General features: G+C 31.2%; 1 protein-coding gene across 1 annotated transcript in view; it reads right to left on the bottom strand.

Moving 5' to 3' along the window:
- Positions 1-12,996, bottom strand: part of LOC145293305 (uncharacterized) — a 535,198-nt gene that overhangs the window by 521,621 nt on the left and 581 nt on the right. Inside the window, exon 1 of the mRNA XM_080139947.1 lies at positions 11,428-12,996. This exon is cut by the window's right edge and continues 581 nt beyond it. Within this exon, the coding sequence (XP_079996073.1) occupies positions 11,428-12,130 (703 nt within the window). The 5' untranslated portion in view covers positions 12,131-12,996. The remainder of the gene's footprint in view (positions 1-11,427) is intronic.

The following is a 12,996-nucleotide window of genomic DNA, read 5'->3' as shown; positions in this document are numbered from 1 at the left end:
ACCTAGCGTCTTCACCTTGAAGCTCATGTTTCTTAGAAAGTCGACCATTTTTATTTGGACGTAAACAAATAATATTTATTTATTATTTTGTAAAATAGTAATCTACAGACGTGCATGTCTCGGGGTCCTACCCCTCTTCAGCGTTGGTCGACTGTATCTAGGAATCGAACCCCGAACCTTATATAATACAGCCTGGCGTCTAATCCATTACGATATATATATATATATATATATATATATATATACATGTATATATATATATTTTTTTTTACATAGGCATCACCACATTATCAAGGCCAAGAGGCCACTCAAGGATAAGGGTTAAAAAGTGTAGAGTAGAAATTGGACAATATAGTAATCATTAGTAATGAAAATTTGGTAAATTTGATAACTTATATGGAACGGCTCATCAAGAACTTATTTACGTTAGACTTGAACACAACCATATTTTAGTCAGCCGGAAAGCAGGAAAACGGAAGACAGTTCCACAGGCGTGCAGTTCTAATAAAAAAGCTTTGTTCATGGAATCTACGTTTAGGTTTAGGCACAGATAAAGAGTGGGGGGAATTATTGATAGTGTTTTTTGCTAGACGGGTGTTTCTTGTGAAAGTTTTGCGAGGGGGGACCATAGATTGAAGTTCAGTCGAACACTTTCCATGAAAATAACGATACATCAGAGACAAACTCGCAACATCTCTTCTGTGAGACAGAGGTTGCAAGGAAGAGAAAAGGACATCTCCTACGAGGCTACGAAGTCTATTTTGAACTCTATCAAGGCGGGCCAAGTCCTTTCTAGCAGCTCCTGCCCAGATGTGGCAACAGTATTCCATCCTTGGACGTACCTGTCTCTTATATAGATAGAGAATAGCATCAGCAGTGAGATATCTACCGGATCGATAGAAAGATCCCACCATTTTTCCAGCGGCCTTGGCAACAGATTTGATGTACGTGTTCCATTTAAGATCAGGAGTAATGGTCAAGCCAAGAAGCTTGTCAAAACTTGAGGCCTCCTGAAGACGAGAGCCATTCATTTCAGTTGATGCCAGATGTGGATGAGAATGTTGATGATGTAAAGAGAGAAGCTTGGTTTTAGATGCATTAAAAGTAACCAGCCACTCCTTACCCCGAATATATATATATATATATATATATATATATATATATATATATATATATATATATATATATATATATATATATATGTAACGATGTAAATTGTTTATTTGAAATTAAATAAAAATATACCTTGCTCTTTTTATTGGGAACTATTACGTAATTCATTAGTTTTTTTTTTACTTCTATGGCCCTTTTATATATATATATATATATATATATATATATATATATATATATATATATATATATATATATAAAGAAACACAGAAGTAAAAAAAACTAATGAATTACGTAATAGTTCCCAATAAAAAGAGCAGGGTATATTTTTATTTAATTTCAAATAAACAATTTACATCGTTACAAAAATAACAATGCTATTGTTTCGGTCAAGTGAATTTTTTACTTAAAAATATAAATATATATAAAATAAAGAGAAATCAATCAATACACGAGTTTTTGGTAAGAGACCAACCTTTATATGAGACCAACCTTTGTATTGCATGTCTCAAAACTTGAACCCGATCGGATTATTAGTTTATAATTACAGTCAAGTGAAGTTAGTATTCTTAATTTGAAAACAACGGGAAATCAGAATTTTTTACATTTTGCTTTAAAAATACTGTTCAAGAAATAAAATAGATGATAAATTGACGTTGATTCGCCGGAAACAACGGCGAAGAGATGGTATGCTGATGTGAAACACATTCATACATATACAAATAATGTCAAACGCTTAGGTCGTGCAAGTTCGGCATTCCTGGAAAACATGAAAATATTCAAACACTCATTTTGTCCGATTGTAAATGTTTAGTTGTGTTGAAGAGCAGATACGTAAGGTGGTTTAATTTATTGTTTAGATAAGTTTTGTGCAAAGAAGGTAAAAAATGTAAACGGAAGCGTTCCTGAAAGTTTAGATAATTCCGATTTGGTAGTACTTTTAACAATTAAGCATTAGACATCAAGTAATGAAAATTATTAAATGTCATTATCTATGTTGTATTTTAGAAGATTTTAGGTACACTGTTTTAGGCCACAAACTCGATTTGAAAAGTTAAATATTTCAGATTAGCATTAACTGTGATATCTAGTTATTATACACGAATAAAGCAGTGCTTTCTAAGCCTAATATTTTAGACATTTTTTCCAATCAAAATCCGGTAATGAATTCCGATAAAAATGGAAAAAAATTTTCATTCATAAGTTCTCATTATATATGAACGTAGTCAGAGGACATATACGTGGTGCCAAACTATTCTGTTTGCATAATTTCACCTTTCCTGTGACGATTACTCTTCTAGTATGTGTGTGTATGTGTGTGAGTACACAAACATACATACACACACTTATATGTGTATATATATTTGTATTTATAGTATATACATATATATATATATATGTATATATATATGTATAATTAGTTTCTTTTTTTGGCAAAAGAAATCCAGCAGAGTGCTCAATTATAAGGAAAATCCGAAAATAAGAGCGTATTTATATTTTGTTTACAGGAAGTTTTAGATGAGATAAGTCATTGGTACCGTCGGTTTCAACCCCGATAATTAGGACCGTTTTAGATACTCATATCAATCTCTCTTTAGCAAATACTCATCTCAATATATCTATCTATCTATATCTATATATATCTATAAAAACAGAGATGTGTGTGCCACAGACGATTTCTGATTGGTTAATCCAATAATCACATCTCCTAAAAAACAATCGTTTCTACGCTCTTACCTTTACCATAAAATATTATGGCTTTATTTATTGTCCATCTTGGAAGGGTGTAATTTTTTAATAACTTCTTATTTACAAATTAAAAAAATTCGAAACTATTATACCAAACTATACTACACGAAATGCGCACACACGCACACACACACGTTCACTACCGTCACGTTGTTATGGCAACCAAACCCGCTGACTACACAGTAAATGTGATTTTCTTCATTTTCTCATTTCACTCGTGGTCTTAAATTTATTTCGGGTTTGTATTACTGTACACATAGATTCGAATAAGTTGCCAAAAAACAAATATATAACAAATAAATGTTATCAAAGGCAAGATAAATTACTTTTCTACCAAACTGGATATATTTTTCGTGTTTTTATTCAATTTAACATGTTTATTCAGCTCGAAAAGCATACAGTGTTTACCGATGTATTGAAAAATTCAAGATGGCGGCCGATTCTCTCTTTAACACGGTAAGTTTGGAAAAAGGTGTAATAAATAAAAAACCGGTTAAAATACTGTTAAAAACTCGCTCAATATATGTTACCGTGACATAGGTTGACATATATTCGGCGGGTTTTTAATAGTATTTTGTATAGTTTTTTATTTATAACACCTTTTCCCAAACTTACGGTGTTAAAGAATGTGTGAGACGCCATCTTGAATTTTCCAACACATCGGTAAACACTATATTCTTTTCGCGCTGAATAAACATGTTAAATTGAATAAAAACACGAAAAATATATCCAGTTTTTATCGGTTTTTTACCTTCTCTGCAGAAGTACAAAAAAACGGAAGGTACTTTTACAGAATGTTAAACTATTCTTTCGAAGAAATTTAGCAAGAATACCTGTAAACCAGGAAATCGGTAAAATGTCATCATGGATGAATACTTGTCTATTATAATTTCTACCCTTGACAAAAACTTAGCCATAACAAAAAAGATTTATTGTTCAGATTGTTTTTGAGATTGATTTCTAAAAAGATATTTTATAAATAAAATCGACTTTAAAATTAAAGACTTAAATTACAATAATTGAATTTAAACATTCTTATTTCAATATTTGGCACATAACACCTGCAAAAATGATCACAATGTCAGGATTTCATTTTATTTCAGAATCGATGGCAAATTGTGTAGATTGATATCTCATTATATTAAATACTAATATTTAACATTAGTTTATCATTTAAGCCGATAAAAAGCCCTTTTTTTTTTTCAAGTCATAAAAGGATTTGGAGTTTCCTAATCAACCTTTCGGGTGCAGTTGCACGCTCTCAAAATAACTAAAGTGTTGGATTTAAAAAAATTGGTTCATTAAAACTAAACAGGTTTAGTTTTAATAAAAAAAAAAATTAAAAAAAAATCGCTTTGGTAATTAGATATGTCGTATGGTTATCCCTAATCGCTGAATAAAACCGCTAACGAGTTGAATGATTACGACATAAAATTAAACTCGGGTTCCTGAAACGGAAACTTCGTTTGTTTTTGTTTTTTTCTTATCAATATATTTACATTGTTATTTTGTTTTCATTTTCAATCATTCGAACAGTTTTCTTTTTCAAGTAATCCAAGTTACAAAATTCCCACTGTTTACTATGCTAAAATCACAATGACTAATGTATACCTATTAACCCTTATCCTTGAGTGACACCCATGTAAAAAAAAAAAATCACTCGAACAGTTTTCTTTTTATAATGTACAGTTTTAAAAGTTTAAAAACTATATAGTTTTTACTTCAGGAAAATTAATGGGTCAGTTTTTACGATGTGCCCTGTTAAAATACTGTTAAAACTCGCTCAATATATGTTACCGTGACATAGGTTGACATATATTCGGCGGGTTTTTAATAGTATTTTGTATAGTTTTTTATTTATAACACCTTTTCCCAAACTTACGGTGTTAAAGAGGGTGTGAGACGCCATCTTGAATTTTCCAACACATCGGTAAACACTGTATGTTTTTCGAGCTGAATAAATATATTACATTGAATAAAAACACAAAAAATATATCCAGTTAGGTAGAAAAGTAACTTATCTTGCCTTTGATAACATTTATTTATATATTTGTTTTTGACTATTTTTTCGAATCTATGTGTACAGTAATACAAACCCACGATATGAATACTCACGTTGTTTATATATATATATATATATATATATATATATATATATATATATACATATATATATATATAAATGAGATTATAGCAGTTAAAAAACATTTTTAAAACACACACACACCTTTTTCAAAGTGATCAGAAATCGTATAAAAGTAAAAAGGGTAAATTTTTACTTACTTTCCAACTTAATCACCTTTAACGTGACTTTTACAGTTTTTTTTAAATGGAATTCATTTACCGATACAAAAGAAATGATAAGTAAATAAATCCATAAATAAATATTATAAATGGTTTATTTTAATACTTGCCAGGATGCGGAGGAAAATGAATGAAGGGGGAGGGGAATAAAATAAAAACATTTTGGAAACAGAGTAAGTTTGAAAGAATTGCTTTGCACAGAAAGAAATTAATGAAAAAATAAAATTAAATTTCTTTTCTTTCTTGATTTTTTTTAAGTTTTTTATGAAAAAGGAAGTCAAAATTAAGACTATAAAAAACAATTTTTATCAGGAGCGAACCTCAGTCGTCAGGTCTGTAAAAAAAAGACGTGGAATAATAAATGTTTTCTAATACAAATTGTTTTTACTTATGTGTCCATTTGTCTCTTTGAAGTTCGTTTGTTTAATATATCGGTTTGCAATATAATTTTGTCATTCTGTCAGACTCAAATTTTAAATCTATATATCTATAAAAGTGAAAGTGTGTGTGTGTGTGTGTGTGTGTCTGTGTACATTTCCCTACGCAATAACTCTGTCAATTTTTAGTCTACAGACTCGAAATTTGATATACAGGGTACTGAGATTTGGAAAAATCTATGTGATCGGTTTTTAGCCAGAAATTTGGCGATTAAGGGGTCAAAGTTCAACGATTTGAGCTTTGAGAACTCTACCAAACTTCTCCGACAATTTTGGGTCTACACACTTGAAATTTTAGATATAGCTTCCGTGGACATGGATCTAACTTAATAACTTGATTTGAGCCCACAACAATAAATTTTCAGGGGTCATAATAGGGGTCAAAGTTTAAAAAATTACCCCCTTTTTTTTGCTCAGCATACACCTCCAAACACCCGGGCAACGCCGGGCACCCATGCTAGTATATATATATATATATATATATATATATATACATACATATATATATATGTATATATATACATACATATATATATATATATATATATATATATATATATATATGTATGTATGTATTTGTATTTATAGTAAAGCAATTTCACGGTAAACGAGATCATCAGATGTTTATTCCTATCTCCCAGGTCAGTACTCAGGTTAACCAAGACATGTCTGATTGAATTACATCGTGGATTTTAGTAAAGTGTTTATAAAAACTCCTTTTATAACTATATATCTATATATCAATCTCAACCGAACTGTCTGTCTGCCTGTCTGTCTGTCTGTCTGTCTCTCTCTCTCTCTCTCTCTCTCTCTCTCTCTATATATATATATATATATATATATATATATATATGTACACAGAGTAAAACCCTGGGATACGATGGTCATAGGATACGTCTTTTTTCAGGCTACCATGTGGAATACGATATTTTTTCCGGTCCCTTGTTACGGTATTTGCCCCTCCTTACATTGTTATTTAAAATGCTGTTTTATTATATACATATATATTATATACTTTCTTGCATCTTTTACTAATTTTTAATATGTACTGTATGAAATTTTGCTAAGGCTCTCACTATAATGCGATTTCACCTCACGATCCCAACCCCGGAATGGATCAATGCTGTATTCTGGGATTCTAATATATATATATATATATATATATATATATATATATATATATATATATATATATATATATATATATAAAGCTAAATGTCTGTGTGTGTGTCTGGTCACGAATAGGCTCCTATACGGTTGACTATTTTAAAAAACTGATCACATATAATGATAGAAGCTGTATCGAGACACAGGAATGGGTATGTTTGATCTGGCATAATGATGATTCATTAAAATTGAGGAGTCTGCGTACGCGCCTGGCCCACATAGTATGGAAATTAAAAATTAAAAAAAAGTGTTTTTGATTATAGATATACATAATAATACTTTGATAAGTATGTTTTAACTTGAATAGGGATGATATGATAAAATTGTGGGGTCTGCGTTCGCGCCTGGCTTCCATAGAATGGAAATAGGCACAAACCTTAATAAAGACTTTTCATATCTATCTGCGTAAGTATACTTTGATAATTATGTTTCAGTTTGAAGAAATATGGTATAATAAAATTATGGGGTGTTCATTCGCATCTGACCTCTATAGAATGGAAATATGTCACAAAGTTTAACAAGTTTTTTTAATATAGATCCACAGAATATTGTGATAAGTGTTTCAGTGTTAACAGGTATGGTATAATAAATTATGGGGTTTATCTATTTTATTTTTACTTTCATCATACTTTGCTTTCCTATTGATACCCCCAAATTCGAAGCTATCTCTTTACAACTCTTCCGTTTCATAACCTATCATACTTCCATAAATCAGAGTCCATTTTCTGTAGGCTATTTTTGAACCTAGTCAACGACGGGTACTTTTGCTAGTATATATATATATATATATATATATATATATATATATATAATATTCACCCCTTACAAAGGGTATCGCCACTTGGACGTAAGGGGCTACTATTTGGGCCATGTCTAGAAAAGATTAACAAGACATTTGTTTATGTTATATTTAAACTTCTGCATATCAGTACAGCCATGTCTCCGTCTCTCTTTCAAACACACACACACACACATATGTATATATATATATATATATATATATATATATATATATATATATATATATATATTATATTGTATTGCACAACAGATTTCTTTTAATTTTGGGTCCAGAATATGACCTTAAATTATATCCGATGGTGATGCCCCAGCTTTGGGGAGCCACCCCTTAATTTCTATTGCTCCTAGGTCCACTCTGACCCGGAGTGGTAGTACTTGTTAGGATCCCAACTCTGGGAAAAAATAACAGACAAATATTCTATTAAAATTTTTCTTCAAAATCACGGTATTCGGCATTAAATAACCTGAAAAAAGGTTGATATGCCGTAAAACAAAAACAATCAACCATCTTCTAATTTTACCGATTATGTTTTGGTATGAAAGTATTTGTACATTACAGATGCGACACATAGTTTTAAATATTGTACTTGGCTGTGATTTCTTCAGCTCTATTACTATGCGAAAGTCTTTTGATAAAAACGAAACTTTGATAAATAGTTAAATAAATGTGGCCTTTACTTCAAAACTCCGCGAATTAAGGACTATCCACTTATTAAGTGTACTTTTCAGATTAAATATGTTTTTTAACTCTTTTTCAAAGTGTTTTTTTAACATGTTTTATTAACTATTTGCTATGGACTCTGATTGATGAAAGTATAATAGGTTATGAAAAGGAAGGGTTATAAATTTGGGTTGAATTTGGAGATATCAAAACCAAAGCAAAATATAATGAAAGTAAAAATACAATAGGTAAACCCCATAATTTATTATACCATACCTATTCACACTGAAACACTTATCACAATATTCTGTGGATCTATATTAAAAAACCTTGTTAAACTTTATGACATATTTCCATTCTATGGAGGTCAGGTGCTAACGAACATCCCATAATTTAATTATACCATATTTCTTCAAACTGAAACATTATTATCAAAGTATACTTACGCAGATAGATATGAGAAGTCTTGATTAAACTTTGTGACATATTTCCATTCTATGAAGGCCAGACGTGAACGCAGACACAACAATTTTATTATACCATTCCTATTTAAGTTAAAACATACTTATCAAAGTATTATTATGTACATCTATATAAAAAACACTTGTAAACGTTTTGTTTTTAATTTTTAAATTCTTTATTTCCATACTTTGTGGACCATGCGTGAACGCAGACCCCACAATTTTAATGAACCACCGTTCTGCCAGATCAAACATACCCATTCCTGATACATCTTCTATCATTATATGTAATCAGTTTTTTTTTAAAAGTCAACTATATAAGAGCCTATTCGTGGCCACACACACACACACACACACACACACACACACACACACACACACACATTCAGCTTTATATTATATATATATATATATATAATATAAAATATTCTACTGACTCCTGTTTTGTCGTCCACGACTAATCAGAGTGGCTTAATCTGATGAGTCGTAGACAACGAAACACGTGTCAGTGGATAATTATTATTTTAAAAACAATACATATGCCGCTCCCCATTTGGGGTAACCAAATTAGTCCAAGGGAAAATTATTCCCAACTCGTGTTTAGGTAAAAATGCACTTTCGTAGAAATAATTGAATTCATTCAAAAAGTATCGCAAAACAAAAACAAATAACACACACACACACACACACACACACACACACACACACACACACACACACACACACACACACACACACACATGTGTGTGTGTGTGTGTATGTGTGTGTGTGTGTGTTATTTATTATACACACACATATGTGTGTGTGTTATTTATTATACACACACATATATGTGTGTGTCTGTGTATATATATATATGTGTGTGTGTTATTTATTATTGTGTGTTATTTATTATACACACACACATGTGTGTGTGTGTGTGTGTGTGTGTGTGTGTATATATATATAATGCATACATTCGTGTATCAGCTATATGAATACATTTCGGTAAGCTTTAAAAGTTAGGGAATAATGAATTAAAAAATAAATATTATGATTGATCTTCAAAAATCAGCACTAATCAATATTTCGGGATAAACATAATTATACTCCTTTCCAAGATACTTTAATTTTCATTTCATTAGTTTATTTTTATTTGCAGTTTTTTTTATACTCGAAGATTCATGAAATTTAATTTGATACAAAATATTTTTTAGATTATTTGATCTTTAACTGGTTTAGTTATTAAGTTATGAAAATATATGTGCCAATAAAGCTACTAAAATTAAGCGTTTTATTCTGGTAAGAATTCTTTAGGCATACAAGCCTGACGAATTCCCATGAGAATGAAACATGGAATATTCTGTTTAATTGCCATATATATTTTCATAACTTACTACCTAGCTCTACTTATGTATTGAGCACACTTGAAGTAAATACTGAAACATTTACGCATAAAATATATCTTCGTATATTAATTTGTGGTTAAATAAAGTAATCATATATATATATATATATATATATATATATATATATATATATATATATATATGCAGAAAGTCCGTGAAATCCGTGTGTATTAAAAAAATATTACTTTATTTAATTTTTTTTTACAGAATATTTATATCGCAAATTCAAATAAAGTTATAATTTTTTATTTAATATACACGGACTTTATGGACACCTTATATATATATATATATATATATATATATATATATATATATATATATATATATATATATATCGTGTTTGTTGTTTTCCTTTATTATTACCAAATGAGGAATCGTTAATTATTCAGTTAGTATTATGCGTGTAAAATTAAGAAAAGTCGAACATTATGAAGTTGTACATTATGTGAATAAAACATAATAAAACAAATTTGCCATTGAACTCTACCTGATATCGTTTTTATCTGATATGAACACTAATTGAAAACTGATTTTCTCAATTTTGGATGCATAATGCAAACTGGATTTTTAATGGTACTTATTCCTCATAATATATAACGAAAACAATGCCGAAATTATATGTCGAAAAATAATTTATTTTTGCGATATTCCATGACGGCGGTCTTTATAAATTGTCACACACACACACACACACACACACACACACACACACACACACACACACACATTTTATGTATATATATATGTGTGTCTATATATACATATATATATATATATGAATAATTATATATACATAACACTTTATAAATAAATTTTACCAGCTATTTTATTTTAGTGTTTTATGCTTATGCAATGATCAGTGTAGGAATTAATAATTACTGCTGTCAAGAAATTCGAACCTAGTCACACACACACACACACACACACACACACACACACACATATATATGTGATACTTATACGACTATTTCATGTCTATGCCATGATTTACTGCTGATCGGCATATTCGAACCCTTTTACAAAGCCAACCTTGTACTAAAACGTGTTTCTTCTAGGCCACTAGCAATTAACACATAAACGGTAATAAATTAAGCACCTATGAATACTTCATGTGTAGTCGTTTATAGCAAGCAGTCAGAGAGTATTCAACGATCTTATTATATATATATATTTTATTTGTTTATTTTCATGTAACTAAAGTTATATCTTGCTACTCACACACACATATAGACTCAGCAATTATCATATATATATATATATATATATATATATATATATATATATATATATATATATAAGTGCACGTGTTTCTATATTGAATAAAATACAACTGCTTCACTTACCTTTTGGATAAGATCCATTAATCATAAATATATTGGTAAAAGGTCCATCGTTGTAAGTGTTTGTGGTTGAATTCTCAATGACATCATGATTATGTTTATGCTCGTGATGCACCTGTTTGTCTCCCGACCCGGAAGTGACTGATTCCAGCTGGCCGTTGTCCACGGCCACCCGGTTTGACTCTGACGTGCCTAGTACATAATCCTTCGCTTTACCCGGTAACGAAGTAGCTATTCCAAATTCAGGGACCGGTACCTGGTTTCCTCGTCCTCGTCTGTTGTTCTTACCGCGACCCTTGCGTCCTCCGCCTCGTCTTTCCTGGCGGTCGGAATTGGACCCGGCGCATGGACATCGGCGCTTCTGCGAAACGACCAGACTTTCGACTAGGCGGTTCACGTTGGTCGTAAGATCCATTAATAGCTGCGTCTGCTGGGTGGACGTGTTTCGGAGTTCCTCCAACTCCAGGCGTAGTTCGTCGTTTTCATGCGATCGTTGCTTCAGCTCGACGAGAATGTTTTCCACCAGGTTTTTCCATTCGCGGGGGAATCTCCGGTGGGGATGATGCGGCCACTTGATCCCGTGGCAGCCGTCATCTCCGAACCGTAGTTCCCGGACGGTCGGCTGCGACCACGAGGCATGGAATAAGGTCGCGATGAGGAAACAGAGTGAAACGATTGATACTAAAGAACACACCGTCGGCTTCATCCTTGTGCGTAAGCGAAGCTCCGAATCCTGCGATGCGTCGGGTTATAGTAGATTGCAGGCGAACACGTGTGTGTGTTTAGATACGTCAAGTGATGCTGGCACGTTTGTTTATATGAGTTATTTGCTTGTTGCTGATAGTGATACTTAGATATATAAATATATAGACATGAATATATATCAGTGTATAGAGTACATAGGTTTAATTCAGCTTTTTATACAAATGTATGTGTATATGCGCACGTGTGTGTTTTGATTTTGATTTAAATTTAATCCCTTTTAATTTTTTCAAAGTTTTAAGGACAGCGTTCAACATTGATACTGACACGACTTACAAAAAACACGGCGAGACAATCAACAAGTGATAATCTAGTCGCAAAATATGTCGATTTAAAAATGAACAAAATATCTACACATAGCGTTAAAACGTGGGTGTGCTGGGTTCGAATCCAGTTCTTTCCAGAGAAACGCCCGATTTCGTGCCTAACCTAAAGTGGAAATAAATAAACAACATAGAATAATTATTCCGAATAAAAATGCGATAAAAGATAATGCAATTCAAACTAATAAACACACGAATGTCAAAGAAGTATACACACACATATATATTATATGTATATATAAATATATATTTTTACCTATCTATATATTGTGTCTACATTTCTACGCGTAATACTATAATGTATATTTATATATTTTTTTATGGGAGGGTGGTCAGGCGAACCGATTAAATAAGGAACATGCTTTTGAACATGCATTCGACTTTAGAAAAAAAATAAAGTGCATCTCTATGCATATTTGCATATGTGCTTATCCATGTAAATAATTATGTCATCTGCGATATCTGCATGTATTCCCACCCACGATGC

This window comes from Euprymna scolopes, chromosome 14 (assembly GCF_053919585.1).
Source record: "Euprymna scolopes isolate OS-2025 chromosome 14, ASM5391958v1, whole genome shotgun sequence".
NCBI lineage: Eukaryota > Metazoa > Mollusca > Cephalopoda > Sepiida > Sepiolidae > Euprymna > Euprymna scolopes.
Note: the sequence above shows the minus strand (reverse complement) of the source record. Positions and strands in the feature narration are given on the sequence as shown.